The sequence below is a fragment of the Acipenser ruthenus genome, chromosome 7, assembly GCF_902713425.1.
Source record: "Acipenser ruthenus chromosome 7, fAciRut3.2 maternal haplotype, whole genome shotgun sequence".
Taxonomy (NCBI): Eukaryota; Metazoa; Chordata; class Actinopteri; order Acipenseriformes; family Acipenseridae; genus Acipenser; species Acipenser ruthenus.
This window is the reverse complement of record NC_081195.1, coordinates 3,115,230-3,138,789: the sequence shown is the minus strand read 5'-3', so window position 1 is coordinate 3,138,789 and position 23,560 is coordinate 3,115,230. Positions and strand designations below refer to the sequence as shown.

The window sequence follows — 23,560 nt, the reverse complement described above, 5'->3', positions numbered from 1 at the left end:
ATAAGCAAATACATTTCAAGTATCACAGTACAAGTAATAATACAATTAAGAGCAAGATAAATACAATGACTTTGGTTCAAGCAAGTACAAGTGTGACAAAATACAATTCAATAATACAGCAGATAACAGTGTCAGTGATAGTTACATCAGGATATGATTACATACAAAATACTACAGATTAAACACTTGGCAGATTACAGTACTCTGAAGTACAGGATTAAATGCAGTAAAATAGGGGGCAGATAAGAGCAAGTAAAGTAAAACTAACTAACTAGGTAAACAGTGAATAGAGCCATGTTTTTCTAAAGGGTGTGGACAAAGAGCCCTCCTGCTGAACATGTGATTCAACACAGGATTACATGATTCTCAGTCATTTCTGAGCTCTGATCAATGACCATGCTGCCTATTTTTACACATTCCAAATACATATTTGGCATTCAAAGTCCTGGTGAAACAATAATCAGTGGCAACATGCATTTTCATTTGCCTCTAAATGAAGACCAAATACCTATAGAAAGGGAGCATTGTCATAACCCTACACTGCAGATGTGCCAAACCTGTGTTGAATATGAATCTCTTCTGAATAACTTTACAGGAATTTATTTCTACAAATCGTACCCAATATACAGAGTGGATGTTTTTTGGACTGTGGTCCACAAGCGAGAACGGGAGAACATGTCTTAGTATGGAGGTAAGGAAATTACCAGCCAATGAAATCTGTTAACGGGGAGCTCTGTGTTCACTGTTGCAGTTGTAGTTCTGTTAAAACCAAGCCTGACATGTAATGTTTTAATAACTCTCTATTGATGACACTGGACTAATGAACTGTCTCTGCTGGAAGGAAGGCCAATGGAAAGAAGGTTCAGAATCAGTTATATGTAAGGATGTTCTATATAGCTTTAAATCACGTTACAACACTTCTATATGCACCCTGTTTTGCCTGTTTCAACACTGCAGACCTGTTTACTAGTCTAAGGAAGTAAGCTCAGTTCAAAACGCAGATTCCCCAGGAATTATAGAAACGATAACTTTACTCAAAACAGCAGACTAGTGAACTAGTCAAATAAACTAATATCTATTATTCTTCAGGATAAGACATTAAAACAGTTTTATTAGTTATCCTGTTTCAGGGAAATACAGCTACACTAGTTCTTCACATATACTCTTAGTACTTGCAGTGCGTGGTTTAATGTATATTGATTCAGTTTATCCAAGCATATATTAAGAAATGTATTTATTTATCTGTTTTTAACCTATCCGAATCATAGACCTTCTCACATCCCACTTCACAGTATGGCAAATTAGAAATGACTGGTAATCCACTAAACCTCAGGTACTGACCCTACCCTCTAGTGGCAATACGCAGGAATTACACATTTTTTGCATGTAACATCAGTCAGGACCAGCAGATCGCTACACAGCGTAAAGACAAGACAATTTTTGGGAGATTTTTTTCCTATTGTAACCTGTTATATTTGATCTCTTTAAGCTCTTCTGAGACTTACAACACCTGCGGTAAGCAGAAGATAGTTGATTGAATATGAAATACATATTAAATTATAATGTTTTATATAATATTATTATAATATTTTATATTTGTACAGCCTGATTTTGTATGCGGTACAGTGTAAACTTGAATAATTTAATTGTATGAATATACACCCCCCCTATCACGTTATTGTTCAGGAAGGGATACAGTGAGAATGAGTCAGCAAAGACCTTGTCTATTTCGGCTAACTACTAGAAAGCATCTGTTTTGCTGTACATCACTCTTGCTCTAGGAACTTTGAAGTCATACTGTATGGCACTTAGCAATCAAACAGAAAGGGAAAAATATTCAAAGCATAAAATGAAATAGAAAGTCATCCAGAACACAAAATTCCGAAGCAGTATTATTTATACCAGAACTTTGCATCTGCCCCACAGACCCCTCAGCTTTGCCCAGTTGGCAGCCAGGACACAACCACTAGCATATTATAACAGAATGTATATATATATATATATATATATATATATATATATATATATATATATATATATATTTTTTTTTTTTTTTTTTTAATTTTCAGCACATTGACATTAGCAATTCTGGACAATCCAAAGTGCTGAAGGTTTTTCATTTTATATCTTTTTGGTCCAGTTAGATACACTTTGTTTGGTGGAGTCCTGACCTTGACCAGTATGGTGTGTATGCTGGTTCCTGGTGGAAAGGGCAGAAGGTTCAGCTCCCGGATCTGGAGACAGTAGACTCTCTGGTGTCTTTGGCCAGCCGCTCTGTTCAAAGCACCTCCGCACAGCAGGTGAGCGGTGGGTTGTTGTTTTTATACCTCGTGGAGATTTGTGACCAAGGAATTCAGATACTTTAATATGCCAATATTTGTTTTTAAAATCCCTGCATACCATTGAACTAATTGGCTTAATTAAATATAAAACAAACAGCTCATTACCCTGGTTTAATAGAGAATGCATAAACCTTTTTTCTAGTTTATATGCTTGATTAGCAGGCTTTCGATTATTATTTAAATGCTTTCGAGCATACATACATATATACATACATACAGTACATAAGTAAGTACATGCATATTCTTTTAATGTTGAGTGAGTAAAGATATCTTCTTTCCAAACAGTTTGCTCTACAGCTCTCTAGCAATAAGAGACCAGTCAGTGGTGTGAAACTGTGTGAAATAATTGGTCGAAAATGAGAAAAGGTTATTTCAGTTTAAGTCATACCACTTTCTCACAGAAACAGCATCTTAATGTATTAGTAATGTGATGATGGAGCAACAGGCTGGGCATTGTTCTTGCATGTCTTGTTTAAGTAAAGGGATTTCCAATCGCCCGTTCAAAGGATATGTTGCATGAGCCCGCTGCTCTGAGAAGTGACCTGTGCCGACCTGAGAAGACTTTCACAACACTTTCTGCTCTCAGTCTTTGGAGTGTTAAGGTTCTTGCTATCCACTACACCCAACTGGGAGCCAAGCCCTTGGCAGAAACATCTGCTAACTATTACAGCTGTTCTTGTATTAAATGGTCCCAAATCACGAAGCACAGGAAACCAATGGAAACTCAAGAAGTCTATTTCTAATTAGAATCAGACTCATGCTAAAAAAAGCGTAATACAAACAGTTTCTCCTTATACAAACAGTTTGATTTACAGCAAAGAGTTTTCATTTCTGCACTCATCACAAACAATTATTAGCGCTCCTTTTATTCCTCTCTTTTTACAAACAGAAAAACAGCCTTTTGTTGAAGCTATAAAATCAGCTGTTGGAGTGTACTCATAACAGTTTCCATGGGACTGTAGAAGCCACACATATATCTCCCTGACTGCGATTCTTTTATTTTTAAAACTATTTGGATTCAATTCAAGCAGACCAAATTCTGGGGGGTGGGTGCTTCAGCTTGTCGAAATTTAGTAAAAAAAAAAAAACTACAAAAAAACCCCAGAAACAATGACACCATAGAGAGCGACTTATAAACATTTTAGGTGTGAAGCCCTAACAGTTCTCAGTGTCGCTAAGTCATCATTTTGCCTGTGTGCTGAAAGTGATGCAGTCTCCAGTACATTTACAGAAGTGGCAAACTCCTACTCTAACTTGCTGTATTATTGTTTTGTTTTTTATGAAACCAGGAATCTGTAATAGCCGGCTCCACCTCAAGCAGATACACAATGTGTTCAGACAAGCCATTCACATGCTGCAAGAACAGGGCCTGGTGTTCCAGAAAACCATGTCCTCAGATGAAGTCTACTACGTGAGTCTATCAGCCAGGAGGACGCTGGAAATTCACCCTGAAAAAAGTTTATCTGGAAACTCTGTAGTAATTAGAAATCGTACTACAATGTAAATTCACAACTTATTCAGAAATACTGGGCAATGCTTATTAGTTCCTGCCCAGTATATTTTGAACAGGTCAATACTGTGTTTCATGAAGATAATATATCTGTCCTCTGTAATGATATGCTTACCTGCTGTTTAAATGGGTATGTATTTTCATAGGGTACTGAGCAGGACAAGTAGCTTCAAAGACTGACTAAGGATATAATTTGGGAGGATTCTAAAAGCCAGAAGTGTACACAGCCCCTATGTTCTGCTTTATTATTATTATTATTATTTATTTCTTAGCAGACGCCCTTATCCAGGGCGACTTACAATTGTTACAAGATATCACATTATACATTATTTCACATTATACAGATATCACATTATTTTTACATACAATTACCCATTTATACAGTTGGGTTTTTACTGGAGCAATCTAGGTAAAGTACCTTGCTCAAGGGTACAACAGCAGTGTCCCCCACTGGGGATTGAACCCACAACCCTCCGGTCAAAGCTGTTAGACTGTTGAACAGATTGTACTATTTGTAAGCAGATGTGCTTTGGAGGCAGTAATGGGTTAAGTGTACACCTGCAGGATCATCCTGGACATATGAACTTTAGCAAACCTTTGTCAGTTCCATTTCTTTTTGTTTGTTTACAGAACAAAGACCTATTTTACACTACTAGGCCACAAGATGTTGCTGTTGTGCTGATTGTTTCTAATTTAGACATGTTACATGCAGTACTGTAATAGACACAGATCATAGTGTATTTTATTTTACCATACGTTTCTTCAGAAAGTGTTTTGTGACATTTGAAGAAAAACACCTCTCTCTATAGGTTGGCAGGTGCGCCAAGTCCTGAATAAGTTGGGAGTGGAACGGTGATGTCACTACACAGCTCTCTGAGGATGCCTTCTTTGCAGAAGCTGCTAGGAGATCTATACAGTAAGTCGGAGCTGAGGAGCAGTCGTTCCATGCTGGCTACTTAGTGGTTCTGAAAAATCATGATGATGAAAACTGAAACTCTAAACTATGCATGGGCTGACCTCTTATGGGTGCATGCAATTAGTGTGTTGTTTCTGCACATATGGGCAGTATAGAAATGGATTATAGGGCCTATGTACACCATTTGCGCAAGGTTTTCAAAAACACCATATTATTATTATTTATTATTATTTATTTCTTAGCAGACGCCCTTATCCAGGGCGACTTACAATCGTAAGCAAAAACATTTCAAGCGTTACAATACAAGTAATACAATAAGAGCAAGAAATACAATAACTTTTGTATTGTCAAAGAAAAGTCCAATAAAATAGCAATAAACTGCTTTGGTGAACAAATAGGAGCACTAAAGGCTGAACATTAAAGCAATACTTAATATCATCTAAATGTTCCCAATAGTAAATGTCTTTATTAATGCCTGTTATGTTCTGTATGATCTCTGTTGTTTCTCCTGAGGTGATTACTTTCCTTGCTTACTAACTATTTCAGCAAAAGACCCAAGGCTGATTAAGGGGAAGTGAGGTGGGGAAGGACATTAGCGTTGCACCGTGCACTGATGGAAGCCCATGGGTGATGCCTGTGCAACACTGATATGCTTTCCAGGTTCTAAAAAAATGAGTCTTGATGTATCTTTTCTGAAGCACAATGATATTAAGAAATTATAAGTGATTGTAAGAAATTATACGATATGAAAACGGGTATGATATAAAGTTCTGTCATTTTATAATTAAAATATATTTATATTCTTAATAAAGAATGGTGCTACAGCTTTACAGCAAAATTATAAATGGTTTATTTATTTATTTATTTATTTAATATTTATTTTCCAATAACATAGAGGGTGCCATTTAACTACAACCCTGTAAAACAGACAGTAGAACTAAAAGTTCACATGTGAATGTACTTTTTAGAATGAATACTATTGTATGTATAAATCAGCTTCACCTAACCCTTCACTCGTTAGCATATTTAGCTGCATTCAGACTTCTTAATTCATAATATTTAGGATATTCAGAACAGCTTTGGCTAATGCTGGTGAATCAGCTGCATGTCATATTTTTTCAAAGAAATCAAAGAAATGCATTAAAAATCAGCCCACATGTCTGATAACTTTGCATCTGAGTAGTTCTTGCTGTTGAAATGTCCTGTGTGCCTTCCTCGTGGATGGTGAAATATTTGATCATGTTATTTAGTGTGAGATCTGACTTCTGTTTTATTAGAGTAATGATCACATGGATGTCATACTGGGTTACTGACTGTGATCATGCCACTGAAAGATCTAAGTGTAAATGACGAGTGTAAGCAATGAGTAATAGAATTGATGAAACTCTTAATCACCAATAAGAGGCAGTGCATTGTGTGAAACTTACTCCAGTCTCATATAAACCAATGAGTGCCTTTTGTCTGTATCAAGGTTTCGTTATTCATCTATCTCCAATCTTGTACATTTTTTTCCCCAATAAAACAATGAACGGATGCAATTCCACAATTGTGTTTGTGGTTGTTTCCCTAAGTTCACTACCTGCAGAAGTGGCACTGCTTGGTACTGCCTAACTAGTAGGGCAGGACAGAGAATGCAGTTACTTAAGAAAACAAACAAACTGATACCAGCTTTCCTATACACTGTCCCATTTAACACTATGAGCTACTAACCCTTTTCTATCTCAAAGGAAAATCAAACGTGTGTTGATCAGAACTTACTAAAAAACAAGTGATGTGTATGTAGGAGCCCTGTGCATACTCTAATGGATTGAATGTCGCCATATAAGGAGATAATGCAGATTCCGTATTTTTTTTAAATACAGCGTTTTATAAGAATAGTAGGTCCAAGATGTGCATCTGCAGTTATATAAATGTGTCAGTGTATCTCTGGAATCTGCTACAGCATATACATAAATGGAAAACATGTAGGTTTTGAAATGTAATTGTAATATAGTACATATTATTGTTGAAATGCTCTTAATTGTATTATTACTTGTACTGTGATTTTTGAAATGTATTTGCTTACGATTGTAAGTCGCCCTGGATAAGGGCGGCTGCTAAGAAATAAATAATAATAATAAAATAATAATAATAATAATAATAATGAGTATTGTCCTATCATGATTACCTTAGTACGTATAGCTTTTCTTCTGAACTCTAATGAGCTATATTGCATTCCCCCAAATCCCATAATACCCAATGAAATTTCTAAGATTTATATTCTGGCGGTTTCTGTAAAAATCGCTCCTTTTGGAGTATTTTTTTTTTCCCCTCTTTAGTGTTCTATGGTGGAAGGTTTTTCCTCTCTCGCTGGAAAAGGACAGCCTACTGCTGTAGTCCTTCCTTAAGAGGAGGATATTCCCCTATCCGGTTAACTGAGCAGCAAGCCCATCCCATTCCATAATGAAAGCCGTTTGACTTCCAGAGCAGCACACCAAGTCCACCTCGTTGCCCAAACTACTGTGTGAATGCTCTGCCCAACACAGGCAGCTTGCCCGGCTCCAGTCATTGAGATCCGAGATCCGTTCCCCAAATGAACCGATGCCTCGCTGAAACTACCTGGAGTTTCCCGGCTTTTATCAGCCACATCGAATCACCTTGTGGGGTGTATGTTGTTGGGAACAAGACAATCTAACACTGCGAAGAATCTCGACACTGAAGTATAGATAGGGCTCGATAATTGCCAATCGAGGACTGATAGAACTTGGGACGGTATGCTTTTACAGAATTCATGATCTGGAAATACATAATTGCAGCAACAACACCATTCAAAGCGAATGTAGTTTAAATCTGACTATTTTTTGGATTTTATTGAAATGGAGACCCTTTTGTAGGGAAAGGGGTTTCATTTAAATCAGCATTAAAAAAACAAACAACTTTAATCAAAAGGTGTTAACGTATTTGTGGACTCACATTGGAATACAGCGGGATTGTAGCTTATGTTTTGACTCGAATATATTTGCAGTCTAATTTGGATATTGTACATTAGTGGTTTGTGGTACATATTCCCAAAGACAAATTGAAAATGCAGTTTCGAAGTGTTTTGGATGCAAAAGTTGTGCATGTGGAGAAGAGGAGAAACCCATCCAAACATTACGTGAGTGTTTCTTAATATGATTGTATGGTGCAGAATATTATTAAACAAAGCTGCTTTCATTTTCTATTTTTGTTTTAAACAGCAACATAATAAATGAAAGAAACCTGGTAAATATTGAAAACACTACAGTATTTTGTTTTTACTGATGTGATATTTGGTTTTGGAGCCTGTTTTATTGTTTGAAATAAATAAATAAATAAATAAACAACAAAAAAAAAACAAAGTCCAACTGCAAATTAGAAACCGATGGTCGTGCACTGCGTCGTCTGTTAACGTGCAAAAAAGGTTCCACGAATGCGCCAGTGTTTTGTTTAATCCAATCCTTCTTACACTGGGGATCTGCTCCTTTTAACAGCATCCCTTTGTTGTGCTAGATCCCGTAGGGAAGCAAGCCTCCTTTCTGGAAAGGTTTCCGTGCCCTCTCTGTGTTCTGCTCTTCTCTTCGGCACCGGCATCGGGTACCTAGGAGGCGGTATAGTCACGGCAAGCTGCACATTGCAAAGCTACTGTACTCTAACTGCATCATATCATTTCTCACAAGGGCTGTCATCGTCACCGACCATCTTATTTATTTCATTGGGAGCTACTGGCATCAGTAGTTGAATTTCTCTCGTCATGACAGACATAGTATTGATTAGTCTGATGATAGTAGTCTATTTAATCGACTGTTTGATGGATGGAGTGATCATGCTCTTACAGGTTTTTATATACAAGCGACATGTGAAACGTTTCCTTTTTGGCAAATTAGGAGCACGCATTTGTTTAATATAGTATTAACCCATTATAAGGACACAAGTGCCTTCCCAAGTCGACATTGCTGCGTAACTTTTAGTTGTTGTATTAAAAAAAACCCACAGTAATCGTAGATGCCAAAAAGTTTCTGTTGATATTCAAAATGCATTACAGGGAAGCCGATTATTCTGTACAAATTGACTGGATTGAATACTAAATGAGCGCATTTATTGTACAAAAGGGTGAATTAACTAAAACGAATGCAAAACTAAAAAAGTGTTTGTTGTAAACGCTTATTTTGCTAATGAAGTACTTTTATGTACAAGGGGTGTTTAGAGATTTTGTAACACAGGCGCCTGGTATCACTGCTAGGTCCTGGGCTCTGTAAACATGGAAGGAATGGATGCCTGTTTTTTTCAGTGAGAAGTGTGCCTCCATGTGTGTGGTACTGGGAGATACATTTACTGGCCTTATCATGGCATCTTGCAGTGTTTAGTATTACATAAACATAAAGCGAGGTTACTTTAAACAAATGATAGATAGCTGGAAGGGGGGAGGTTGGTACTGTCTGGGGATCAGGTTTGTTTTGCTGAGGAAGACACCTTTTTCCTGTTGAAAATAAACAAACAAGTGAAACAAAAATGTAGCTTGGGGTTGTGACACAACTCTGAATGTATGCAGTGGATAAGGCACCACCCGACCCCATAGCATCTCTTGAATTATTTGCATTATTGCCTCAGCATGCTGTTGCTAACAACCCTGCGCATTATGCAGTACTAGCCCACATTTTCATAGAGAGAAACAAAAAGAAAATTCAGTGGCATTCCAATCCGGTGGACGGGAGTTCCTATCCATCCATGTGTCGGCTGCTCATGACTTTTACCCTTGTTGAACATCAGTAGGAATCTGTAATGGAAGGAGGGTGCCAGGGGTGATAGAAGTGGTTTCCAGATAGATGTGCTTCTTTATAGATGAATTGCTCTATTAAACCTTGAAAGCATTTTAACTTGTCACCAGTTGATCTCTGACTTTGTGCAAATTAAAAAAGGCCACTATTGGTGGAGGCACTGTGTACCTATTAAACAACAACAAAAGCAAACAGGATACTTCCACTGAGATGCAACATCTTGTTTGCAGGGATGTCCTGTTCGAATGCGGTTTACGGGTGCTGGGGACTGAAGATATTTTATTTATTTTGTCAAGATAGGGAAGTAGCCTATCCTGAATCGGAATCTAATCAGCACCAGCGCACCTCATACAAAACGGTGCCCCATAACTCCACGCAGGAGTTGTGTTAGTTGAGAGTGGCCTTTACTAGCTGGTATCACACACAGCAGACCAGACACTGTTGTGGTTCTGAGATTTGAAGAGATAATGATCCTAGGAGGTCTGGCTGCAGCCTATCCCTTCTTTCATTGCAGAAATGTTAATAGAGGGAGGGGGAGGGGGAGGGAAGGCTTACTACTCCGAAGAGGTCGGACACTCCTCGTCCCACACGCCCAACTGGAATGCTGGAGGATGTCAATTCAAGTTAAAAGACGACACAAACTTATGAATCTATTCAGACAATCAGGTGTTTGATACATTTTTTTTAAATTCATAAATCTAAGCTGTATATACCCTATAATAGTTCCATTAAAATTGAGAATTTCTAAAGTAAATATGTTATTCACTTGTTGATAAAATTCCCATCATAAAGACTCTTTCAATGACCCTGCTTTCCACCAGCTGGCCTGGAAGATCTGCTTGTCAGACAGGCCTGATAATCCATTTACATGTAACTGCCCCCCCGTCTCTCTATGACTCCCTGGGGGGGCTGATATCCCTGAGACACTGGGGGACCCTGATAAAGAGGCTGTCTCTTCCCCTTCATCTCTCTGCCTGTCAGGAGAGGAGAGGAGAGGCGAGACGAGGCTGCAGTGCTCCAGACAGCCTGGGAAACTCAGAGTTGTGTTTGCTCTTTTTTGAACAGCACAGCTGGAAATGCTTCTCCTTCTTGTATATAAAGCCATCGTCCGTCATCATTTCGATGTTGTAATCATTGTACTGGCGCAACCAACTTCCTGACGCACGCTGTACATATTTTTTTTTTTAACCAAAATTGAAAATGCCACTGAAATGGGGGAATGTTTTCTGCACTCAGCAGAAAAACAGAATAAGTGTATGAAAGGGACACTGAAACAAAGTGGGATTTAATACTCTAAAATACTAAAATCAATAATCTTACCAGAATGGAAACTCTTTCATAATCGCTACTGTACAGTACAGTTTGTAATCTTGATCTTATGTTCCTATACATACTATTTCATCTTAAAACTTTGAAAGCTCATTCATCTATAGCGAAAGAGAAAAAGGTGAAAGATTTTATACCCTAAAATTGAACTGATGTGCCCCACACAGCAGCCTGGCTGTAGAGGTTCTCTGTATTCAGGGTTCTCTGCAGACTTTGAGGCAGGGAAAGATAATTCTTTTGCATTGAATGAAAGCACAAACTTGTGTAACCCTGTGTTGTAAAATAGAAGATACAAAGGCAATACAAATTCACTTGAAATGGGTTTCCAAACTGTAACTTTAAAAATATTCTGAATGCTTGAAGGAATCTTGCTTTTTCATGAGCGTCTCCAGGTGGAGCCTTTGAGCTTATTGAAACAGACATGTCATCACATGACAAAGCAAGAATACAAGTGGATCTGCTGGAAGAATTCATTTTGTTCCATTTGCACACTACTGTACAGTGCAATGTACAGTAATGCAACGAATACCACAGCCTGTACAGATTTGTGACATTCTAAAAATAAAATAGGGAGAGCCAACACTAGAGTTCATTGATCTGCCCCTTCCATTCCCCTTTCCAGCAGTGAGATGGGGTCTCTTTAGAAGCCAGTATTTATGGTAAAATTGCAACACAAGCTACCAATCAATAAATCAGTCAGCCTGTCCTCAATGTGCCCTATTAACCTAACAATGGAAGCCTATCACTGGGGTGGAGTTTAATGACGGATGGCAATGGAGAGGGTCCAGGGGTCTGAGGGGAAGCATTGACTGCGTCAGGACTCCAGCAGACTTCAGTCCCAGTGAAGGCATTGTGTTGTGCTTTTAATCTTGCTTTAGTCATCACTGTGAAAACAACATTAGTGCCAGCGGAGGTCTGGCTAAGACTCTTCTTTTGGGAAGGGAGTTTAGTTTAAAATCTGGACAGGCTACAAGGATTGTCCGTGAAAATGGGAAGTCAGTTCTGTAAATGTGTCAGCGTTTGCCAGAGATTTAATGTTCTGTATACATAAAGAACTGTTAAGTTATGAATTTGTCTGAGATTGATTTCCCATGAGAATCACTACCACAGTTATACTCTACCAAGCTGCTTTGGCTCCATTGGTTTTTAGTGTAACACCGTATAATATACAGTAGTAATGCTGAATCAAAATGAATAGGTTCCGAGTAGAATTAATTTAAAATACTTGCAGTCAATCAATAGTTTACAATTATCTGAAGAGTCCACAGTTGCAAAAAATGAAAGAAACAAATGCCTTATACCTATAAAACACTGTAGGAGTTGATGTGGGTGGGTGGTGAAGAGATAATGAGGCACTGGCCCTTTAAAGGTTTAACATGATAAAGCAAGTGGGCAATGGAATGCTATTCCTGCTGAATGTACACTTTAATCCCCTTCAGTGAACTTTAGTACTTGGGCTACACTTCCTGCCATTTTGTGGCGATGGGGTAAACTTCCTTTGCAGAAAGTGCACACTAATAGAAGTAGCTAGGGAGAAGAACAGCTATGCTAATTCAGTGCACTGTTCAGCCCCCAATACTTCACTTCCAATTCATCTGCTACCTGGATAATAGGTGGACCAGTCACAGCTGGTGTAGCATGTGTGTCAGTTTCCAATTGGAATGTCTCTTAGCCAATAAAAAGAATGAGTCTGATTCAATCAGGCCAAGGCACTTCGCAGGCAGGAAACATGCTAATTGAATTGGCCCTGGCCAGTTCTACTGTGAACACTGCCAGTCATAAATAATACTGGAAATGCACGGTCTGATAAGCATTGCTAAAACAGGAGAATAATTAGGCTGGTGTGATGGTTCAGAGCACTTGAAAGCAACAGTGCCTGTAGTAAGTATTCACCCCTCTTGGACGTTTTCACAGTTTGTTGTGTTACAACTTGAAATCTTGATGCATTTAAATGGGATTTTTTCCCCTTTGATTTACACAACCTACTCAACACTTTGAAGAGGCAAGAGAATTTTTATTGTGAAACAACAGGTAATGAAAAATAAAAAAAAACTGAAATGTCTTGGTTAGATAAGTATTCACCCCCCGAGTCAATACTTGGTAGAACCACCTTTGGCAGCAATTACAGCTGTGAGTCTTTTGGGGTAAGTCTCTACCAGGTTTGCACATCTGGATCGTGCAATATTTGCCCATTCTTCTTGGCAAAATTGTTCAAGTTCTGTCAAGTTGGATGGGGATCGTTGGTGGACAGCAATCTTCAAGTCTTGCCACAGATTCTCAATTGGATTCAAGTCCGGGCTTTGACTAGGCCACTCTAGGAGATTCACTTTCTTGTTTTTAAGCCACTCCAGTGACGCTTTGGCTGTGTGCTTGGGGTCATTGTCCTGCTGAAAGGTGAATCTCCATCCCAGTCTTAGGTCTTTTGCAGACTGAAGCAGGTTTTCCTCAAGGATTTGCCTGTATTTAGCTCCATCCATTTTGCCCTCTACCCTGACAAGCTTCCCAGTCCCTGCCGATGAAAAACATTCCCATAGCATGATGCTGCCACCACCACGCTTCACAGTAGGGATGTTGTTACCTGGGTGATGTGCTGTGTTGGGTTTGTGCCAGACATAACGCTTTGCATTTAGGCCAAATAGTTCAATTTTTGTTTCATTGGACCACAGAATCTTGCCACATCTTTTCAGAGTCTCCCACATGCCTTTTTGCACATTCCAAGCGGGATTTTACATGGGCTTTTTTCAGAAATGGCTTCCTTCTTGCCACTCTTCCATACAGGCCAGATGTGTGGAGTACCTGAGCTATTGTTGACACATGGACAGTTTCTTCCATCTCAGCCATGGAACGCTGTAGGTCTTTCAGAGTTGTCATTGGCCTCTTTCTGGCTTCTTTGACCAATGCCCTTCTTACCCGGCTGCTCAGTTTGGGAGGACGGCCTGCTCTAAGCAGATTCTGGGTGGTGTCGTATACCTTCCACTTCTTAATGATCGACTTGACTGTGCTCCAAGGGATATTCAATGCCTTTGAAATCTTTCTAAACCCCTCCCCTAGATCTGTGCCTTTCCACAACTTTATCCCGGAGTTGTTTTGAAAGCTCCTTGGTCTTCATGGTAGTATCTTTTGCTTTGAATGCACTACCCAACCACTTTTATTGCACACAGATGGACTCCATTTAACTTATTGTGTGAATTCTGAAGGCAATTGGTTGCACCTGAGCTTATTTAGGAGTGTCATAGCAAAGGGGGTGAATACTTATCTAATGAAGACTTTTCAGGTTTTTATTTGTAATTGATCTGTTTTTTCACCCCCCCCCCCCCATTTTTTCACACATTGAAAGTGTTGAGTAGGTTGTGTAAATCAAAGGAACAAAAAAATCCCATTTAAATGCATCAAGATTTCAGGTTGTAACACAACAAACTGTGAAAATGTCCAAGGGGGTTGAATACTTACTATAGGCACTGTAACTCTGCAAGTTGAGCCTTAGTGCTGAACAGACCAGACAACAAGCCTGTGAATGTGGCAGCTTTTAACAGAAAACAGAAAAATGGAGAGTGAATGTTTCTATTCGGGCTTAGTAATATGTGGATTTTATCAAGGCAGATCTTACAGCAGTTGTAACCAATATACAGTAGTTTGCCCTTCATGAATTCAATGTGTATTGTAGTGATTTCACTGTTTTATTTTGCCACCAAGATTCCTGTGACAGGTTGATCAAAAAGTATGGAACATATTAAACCACAAATGAGCAAGAGAAAAACAACCAAAAGACCTATTTAAAAAACGGAGCTTTGTCTGCGATGCCATGGTGTGGCAGCCGTTGACATGAACAGGCAAAATAACCAATAAACATCTGAACAGCTGACAGGAGCTAGTTTAACAACTTCAGCTAGCAATCCTAAATGAGAGCGCTATTTTATATTTGAGCCTGTGGACTCTGGAGAAGGGTGTACAGTTAACAGTTACACTGATGGAAATAACATACATGGCCACTTTATCATCTCCCTCAGTCCATAGACATGGATGTGAATAAACCAGTACTTGCCTCTATTAAAAAAAGACCAGACTTATTTTACTACATTTCTTTTCAAAATGGCAGCTATATTCTTTTTTTTAGACCATTTACTGTATTTATTCCACTTTTATTTTTTAAACCTGTGCTTCAGAAATTCCAAACCCTTTTGATGCTGTTCCTCGCCTTGTTAAATATGGCAGTTTAGAAAGTCCCAAAATAGAGCCTTTAGAAACCACAAACTGGGCCCCACCAAGGCTCTTTGAAAGACTGTCAAGTCCTGCCTTGCTACAGTCTGGGGACATCGCTGCTGCAAAGCAGACTCAGAGCTACAATCGGGCAATAAGTAAGTGCTTGCTTTCTTTTTTCCAGATGTGCTTTGCCTTGTTGCTCTTTTCACTTTATGATAACATACCTGTATTTTTGCAGTAAACAGGAAGAAAATCCATGGAATTATATTGTTTTAAACAACAGCTGTGTTATGTAGTGTAACTGCAGATGTGGTAATGTGTGAAGGTAATTAGAGGAAATTCACTGCAGTTTTACAGGAAGATAAACAGCATATTGATCTTCATTGTCAATCTCAGCAAAGCTATAACGTTTTCTAAACACTTACTATATAGAAGGTAGAGCTGTTGTCAACAGCTGTGGTTGTCTCTGTTGTAATTGTGTGTTAAACTAAGATTAAGATTTTTCTCCTTTAATCTGTCAAAAACCTGTAACTGATTTGAGAAATACAGCGTTGTCACTGTTGAGTCATTGCAACCTTTCAAATGCTTTTAAAAACACAGCATGTTATTGCAGTGTAATCAGTATATTCCCTACCACACTTCCAGGTAACAACACATACTGTTTGACATCCCACTCAGTAAGCTGCTGTTGCAATGATGACATGCAGCTCTGCATAGAGGAAGTAGAGATGGATAGTGATGACTCCTGTTTGTGTGTTGTTGTTTTACAGCTGTGAGCAGCTGAAATTCATTGGGGGATTTCTAAAGAGATGTTTTTGCTCAAGAGTTTTTAGCTATATAAGTATCCCACACTTTTTCCTGGGAAGTAATGCACTAGTGTTTTGTAGATTTATTTTTGGCACAGCTGGTAAGGGGTATCACACTTATCAATCTAAACTGAGTTTTAAAACAATGTTTGATAAACCATGAGAGATTATTTTATGAACAAGGCCAACAATTTGCACCTGGGGCTAGATATGAAAATAGCACAATATTTTCACAGTGCAGTTTTTAAGTTTTTGAATTCGGGCTGAACGCTATAACAATAAAACCACCTCCTACAAAAATATGTTTTGGATTCTGAAAAACATTTGCTAACATACATCATGTGACATAATCTTCCTGACCATATGCTTAAATACTTCACTGTCATTCAATGGAAACATACCATCCTATAAAAAGCAAAGCCCCCCAAAAACGATTTACATAAAACTCAAAAATAGCAAAACAATAAGCACCGAAAAAGGAAATTAATAAAAACCGAAAATCAGAAACCCTAATTATAAAGTAAATTTACCATGTAACACCACGGTAAAATAGTAGCTATATCATGGTACGTTAGAGGCTAATCTCACCTGAGACAAGTAGCTGTGGTGATGAGTAACGCTGTGGTAAGTCAATGCAATTTCTGAAGCGACCATGCTGTCTACCTGTTTTTTTGTTTTTTTTCACAAAGAATTTTTCCAGTCACTGGATTTCTGATACTGAAAAGCCTGTTTGTGACGGTCAGAATTATTTTGCTGTAAAGATTATGTATTTAATCACACGCAGATCAATCTAATGTAAAGCACCCAGAGATGATAAATTACAAAGGCAATACAAGTATAAATGTTACGATTAAATGCCAATACAAAACTAAAAAATATGTTTTTATTTTTACTCTGACTCTTAATCGCAAAACTGAATAGTCACGTTACTCATTTACGACTACAGTGGTGGGCGAAATTTGCCATGACATCGCCATAGTCACTTGGATTTTCAAGTTCAGGTTGAAGGATCCTCAGACCTAAAATCCCACGAGTCCTGAATCACACATCAGCTCAGATTGTTTGCATCATGTGGAATGTACTAAACAGTACATTTCTAATAAGATAGTGGAAATCCTTTAAGCAACTAATGTATGTCAAAGAAAATATTAAAGGAAGGTTGGTGTTTCTTATGTGTTTCACTTGGACATTAGGGAGTCCGGGCTTGTTAATTCCTCCACCTGGACACAGAGGCCAATTCCTGGACTGTCCGGATGAAACCATTTTAGCCTGCAGTTGTTTCTAAACATTTGGCCAGTATTGTAAATGACTGTACAGTAGGTAGAAAAAGAGATGGTTACGGCTGCATACTTTACATATACAGTACAAATGTACTTGTTTTATCTTTTTCCCCATCTTTGGACTGTTCTAGTTTAGCCTCACCCACAGGTTCAGAGTGGGGTCAGCCACCTTCCTTATTGACCCCAGGCTAGTGCTCAAAGTTGGAAACTCTCCAGCTTCTCCCTGCCAGCTCAAATATCCTGCTGGGTTCAGGCCAGTGAAAGAAATGAAAAGGCGGTCATCTCATGATCAATGTAAGGCAACACGGTGCCTTTAAAAACAACTTTCCACGGCACTGCTAATGATCTATAATTAGACCGACGATCTCCAGGGAATTCATACAACGCTCTGAGCTGTATCGAGGTATTGAGGGAGGTGGTGGCAGGGTGATATCCCAACATGCCGTGCAGGTCAACAGCCTTTTTATATCTCATGTTTTGGAATCAACAAGTAACACGCCAAGTTCCAGTACCTGATTTCGAAACAAAACCTTTACTCCATGTCCCTTTAAAAACATACAGCTTTATTAATATTGTAACACAGCAGGGAGGGGGTTAATATCCTCCCTGCATAAAACATGTGCGTATGCACATTCTGTCTCCCTCTACTCAGCAGTCAAGTGCAGACTAACTGCACCTCTTAAATACTCTGCACCTGGTTCTAATTTACAACTACTACCAGGTGCAGGGGATAATTAACAATAAAATAAATTAAACAATTAGACAGAATGTGCATACGCACATATTTTATGCAGGGAGGATATTAACCCCCTCCCTGCTGTGTTACAATATCCAAATTAATTTTCAGATCTGGTGAACATGTGTTTGAAATGTTCCCCAGTAAGTAGTATTCTGGAAGGACAGATGATCCAAATTCACAATTAAATTGCACTCCACAAACTGACTGGCGTTAAGTCCACCTTACACCATATATATTAGTTTCCAAATTCATTCATTTGTTTTACACTGACTGATGATATTCATAGTAGGTTGGGCTCAATATTAAGAGTCCTCTGCCTTTAACATCGTATCTGCAGGACTGAGGACTGGAACCCCACACTTTGTACTTCAGTGCTGGTAGATTTATATCCTAAACAGGATGTGAACCTGTGACCTTCACATCCTAGCATGCTAGCCTTTGAAGCTCAGACACGTTTTGAGTCCGAGTAGTTGAAGCCGTCAGAACATGTTTTGGGTCTCGAAGCGGTTAACAGGGCAGTGGTAGCAGGAGATTACATTGACAACAGATTACTCGATGGAAGTGGGCCAGAAATAGCTGGACTCTCTCCAGTGGAAACAACCAGCTGACAATAGGCTTTGTCCTGGCAGCTCCTTTATTTGTCAGTCCTTGCTTTGGTGGGTAACCTTTTCATTTAAAACAACACATTTTTGACCTACATACCCCTCATTGCTGCTGGCTAAGTGTGAGCCATCATTGAGTTTCAGGGCAGACCCATTTAGTCAGCGGAAATAATTATTATAATTGTTTTTTTTTTAAACATGACACTGCTAGACCACATTTTTCTTACACCTCTCTCTCAGTTTGCATAACAGTCCATGTCATTTCTTTATAAACTGTTAAAGCAACAGCCCCTGACAGCGGAAATTTCTGGAGTGATATGCTCTTAGCTCTGTCATCAAGGTTTTTGGCTCCTGATGCCCTACATCTCATTCAAAACAATGCAACCCTGAGACTGTTCAGAACACACGACAAACAGAAAAGGAACTATAGTACCTATAAATATTGGTCTTGTTTATGAAGTCTGCATTTACAGTACTGAGATCTTTAAAGCCTGCTTTGATTAATTCAATCATTTGTGGTTCATTCTCACAGTTCAAGATATTCTGTTTTTTCTTTAAATGGTATAAAAAGTTTCAGTTCCTCTTGGAGACTTGCATCTTCGCCCCGCTTCCTCCTGATGCAGCACATGGGACCTGAGTGCCATGTGCTCCCCTGTGTGCTTGTCTCTCTGTGCTTCAGGGAGGTGTGGGTGTCAGTTACAAGGTGCACCCACTAGCCTGAGAGTTCTTCTGTACTTCCAATCTGGCCAGCTGGCTCCATTTCCTAAATACTGTGTTTTGCTTTTCTTTTGTTTAATGCTTTTTCTATGCGGTTGCATAACTTGAAAGATCCTTGCTTCCCTGGAGAGTTCTACCTTTCAATTACATGTTCTGCTGTTTGTTCTGCTGTTTGAACAGTCTTTAGATTACCATAAGGGCCTGTGAATGTATCGCAAAAAACTGACTTTCACAAGACAAAAGAATAAATCCAGAGTGTTGATCAAACAGTTAATATGGACCCCATGCTCAAGGCTGCTTTAGGCATCAGTGTGCTCAAGAACAGTAAGCTTGATTCTCAGTTGTTCATTATGCATTGCTTTTCACTGCTGAATCTTGTATGTGGAAGTGCTGAAGCTACTTTCCAAAAACATTTCCAAAAAGGGGCTGTCGATCCCAAGTGTACAATGAGGTGTACAATGTATAATCATGATCCCTTTGCTTTCTTTGGCAGGTCTACGTCATCAATGTGACATATTCAGATTCAACCTCCCATGCCATCTACAGGAGATACAGCACATTTTTTGACCTCCAGGTAATATTTCTTGTCTGTATGTATCATATTGCATCTATTTAAATGGATGCTTGGATTTTAATTGTATTTGGTGTCTGGACCTACAGTGCATTTAAATGGACTTGTGTATTATAGAATGTGGAAGGGACCCTCTGCTTGTGTTACTGCAGTAGGAATGCTTAAAAATACAAATTAACAAAATAACCTTTGCTGAGTATACCTGGTCCTTTTATTGCAGTCTTCCCTTGATGGAGGGCATGCCTACTGGTGTGCGAGCAAGGGGTTGGGGTCTCCCGGCCTTTCTGGTAAATGTGAACCGTTCTCATCGAGGGAGAGCATATCAATGGGGTCACTGTGCTTGGCAGGAAATGATGTTTCAGTCAGGGAAAGTGAATTCTGAAAGCTCCCATTGATAACTAAGGGGGCCCAGCTACAGTAGAAGAGTACCACACCTTAACTGATTATTCCCAAAGTCAATCCAAGTGGGATGAACATATGAAAGACGTAGAACTGGGGAAGGGAAGCTTCCTCCGTGCTGTGCTGTATTTCCCCTGAATTTCTTTTTTAGCAGGAATTACAGTCAGAGTGGTCTACAGAAGGAGCATTTAAACTACCTTCATGGTATTGCATTTTGAAACGTTAAGTACCCTCCTGATGTATTAATTGAAACCTCACATTACAATGTGTTTCCATGATATATTGAAAAATAAACACACAGGTAGACACCATCACAAATGAATAACTATGCAAAACTGACACACACGTACGTAAGGTGTCTACCTTTGTGTTTGTGTAGCCTCCTTTGTTTGCTATCTTTTTTAAACAAAAAATAAATAGTAAGTAGTATTTGATTGATGACTAAGAGTCACACCAGAAACCACACAGATCAGTTTTTTTTAAAGATACTGAAACCTATAATGCTCTGAAGTTGAAATGTTTCCTCAATTTAAAAATAGAAATTGTGTTCGCTAACCAGTTAGTTAGGTATATAGCCTTTTAATATCCTCAGACCCATTAAACTTTTTAATTTGACTGAAACTCTTCCTGTCTGATCTCCCATTGAGGGGCACGTCCTGCAGTCTAATGCATGCCTGACAGAAGTAGCTAGATTTGACTGGTAACGGAGAGTAATAGAGCCAGTTATTAATGACAACTGACCCCCGGAACATTCTAGTTTTCAAACTTGATTGATTTTCTAACAAAGGTTGCTCAATCAGCACTGTTTATTTTAAAGAAGACGATATTGATTTGGGAAGTTCTACGGAACTTCCAAAATCAAGGGCAGCAGTGTGGAGTAGTGGTTAGGGCTCTGGACTCTTAACCAGAAGGTCGTGGGTTCAATTCCAGGTGGGGACACTGCTGCTGTACTCTTGAGCAAGGTACTTTACCTAGATTGCTTCAGTAAAAACCCAACTGTATAAATGGGTAATTGTATGTAAAAATAATGTGATATCTTGTAACAATTATAAGTCGCCCTGGATAAGGGTGTCTGCTAAGAAATAAATAATAATAATAATACAGCGTTTAACATCCTTGAGAGTTCAGTCCCCCACACTTGCACGTCTAGAGATGTTCGGTTGGTTCCTGGAAATCTCATCTTCCAGCAGTCTCTGTACTCTTTGATCATGCTGTGAAACTGAGTGCCCCAGGAAGAGAGGTGCATTCGACTGTGAAAGCAGGACCTCCAGAAAACTGGAAAGGTGGGAATGTCTGTGATGTGTAATCCATAGTAAATATAGCCTAGGATAAAGATAAACTGTTTACATACCATTACAGGCTGGCCTACCTGTCCAGGAAATGTTTCCATTCTTTATATGGAGAAGCTGCTGGTGACTGGGTGAGGTCAGCTGAGGTGGAACGTTTGACCACAGTCCTGGTTTCCCTGCACAGCGTCTCTTAATTAGAGACCTGCAGGGTTAAAGAATCTCAATGGAATCTGTGAGTCCCTTTCCAGTCAGGAGGGAACATTGACAGTATTTTTAAAATCGTGTGGTGGTGAGGGAGCTTAAATAGGAGCATGCTTTGGCGTAACTCATATTTGTGTGACCTGCTGTATATAGCCCATGCTGCTCTCAAAGCACCAACAAACTGTCACAGGTTTTTTTTTTTTGTCTAGTACACACAAGCTCCAAACAGAACAAAGAACATAAAAATAATTTTGAAATATTCCCTTATGTTATGTGGGCACGTCAACCCCTCCAGTCATGAGACTTCTCAATCATAATAATGTGCTTTACAGGCATTCTTGTTTGAGAAAAGCATCCATATGCTTCCTGTGTTCAATGTTGGAATGTATTTTTTATGACAAGGGTGGGGGGCTTCTGGATAAAGTTACACACCCTGTGAAGGAATTTGTATATAAAATGAAATTCCTTTAAGTTTAGTTTTCTTTCAAAACATTCACATGCAGTTTACAAATAATGACCACTAGTATTATTACCCCTAGGGTGTCAAGGGCTCTTGTAGGGCAGATTATGGAAGAACGTTGACTAGGAGCTTCTTTGGATGGCTCTGTAATTGCTGTATAATGGTACTATATCAGTTTCTATTGTAGGTATGTAGACCAGCTGTACTTACCAGGGGTGGCCTCTTCAGGTCAGCTAGGGAAGGTAGGGAAGGTCTCCGAGACAACCAATTCAGTTAAGTCTTGTGTATTAGAACAGACAGCAAATACAGATGTATAAGAAAGAATTCAAGATTCTCACCCCCATCTGGGAGTGAGATGAGCAAGACAGCACCCCAACAGGCAACCTCAGAATTTACTCAATCCTCTCAGAACGAGCCCTTCTTTGTACTTACATGACATGTGATTGTTTTGTGTCACTTGTTGCCAGGTAGAGTGCTTGCAACCACACAGAATAACTTAGAATTATACATTTTGTCAGTAATAAAATGAAGTTAGCCTGGAGCTAGAAGCTGTATTTTAACATGTATTTTCGGCAAATGTTAGGTTGTCAGCAAATATTGCATATTAACACATATCAACCTATCAGCTTGTCCCATCCCTCTGAGAGCAGGTGAATGGTCACAGTATATTAACTCTACGTTGCCCCTTTATATTATGACTCCAGATCAAGGATTCTTTGAACATTTTTGAAAAACAAATTTGAAAAAAGGAAAATACATTACTTGGGAAACTGATCTTAAAACTGTAGCTGGTTAAGCTTATATCCAGGTACAGGATTCAAACCTGAATGCATTCCCTTCTGAGCAACTAATCTAGACTAGAATCTATGGAACATCAGCAGCTGGGAGTCACAAATGTAGGAAGACGTTGGAGACCGCTGTTCTGAACTGAGCAGTGTATATACTGTAGCATAATGGGGTACTGTGCTCCCTAACCACTGCTGGTTAGTTATTGCCAGACAGCACAGCATATTAGTCAATTGTGGTGACAGCAGCATGCGTCTAGCACAAATAAAAGGATGTTTTAATACAAGCTGAACTCCACTTCAAACATTTCCTCCAGTGACTTATTTCCTTTACCTTCTTAATCACGGCACATGTTGGTCCCGTTTGAACTGGGCACGAACCATATATAATATAAAAATGGTTTTCATCAAGAAGTAGTCCATATAGCTGGAGTATAAAAGCCAGTTTCTAACTTTTTTAAGATTAGGCTGGGCAATTATTAAATTTATTGATAAAAACAAGAATCTTGGTGCTAAAATCACACAACAGTACAAAACAGTTGTGCAACAGCACATTTTTTCTACCAGAAGCCTAAGCCAAAAAGATGTAGCATATCGTATTGTGCACTTTATACTCTTATATATCAGAATACTATCTTCAAA

The 23,560-nt window shown here is 39.0% G+C and overlaps 1 protein-coding gene and 1 long non-coding RNA gene across 4 annotated transcripts in view; both read left to right on the top strand.

The window, feature by feature from the left end:
• Nucleotides 1–2,146: 2,146 nt before the first annotated feature.
• LOC131737618 (uncharacterized) lies at nucleotides 2,147–6,641 on the top strand. Its single transcript, XR_009329265.1, has 4 exons — nucleotides 2,147–2,300; nucleotides 3,632–3,753; nucleotides 4,662–4,768; nucleotides 5,315–6,641. It is a non-coding gene; the product is annotated as an uncharacterized LOC131737618 (long non-coding RNA).
• Nucleotides 6,642–7,225: 584 nt separating this feature from the next.
• The window catches only part of LOC117415171 (SH3 and PX domain-containing protein 2A-like), a 104,912-nt gene continuing 88,577 nt past the window's right edge, over nucleotides 7,226–23,560 (top strand). For all 3 annotated transcript variants that reach the window (XM_034025174.3, XM_059026121.1, XM_034025173.3), the window contains exons 1-2: nucleotides 7,226–7,904; nucleotides 19,707–19,787. In XM_034025174.3, coding sequence (XP_033881065.3) covers nucleotides 7,833–7,904; nucleotides 19,707–19,787 — 153 coding nt within the window. In that variant the 5' untranslated portion in view covers nucleotides 7,226–7,832. The remainder of the gene's footprint in view (nucleotides 7,905–19,706; nucleotides 19,788–23,560) is intronic.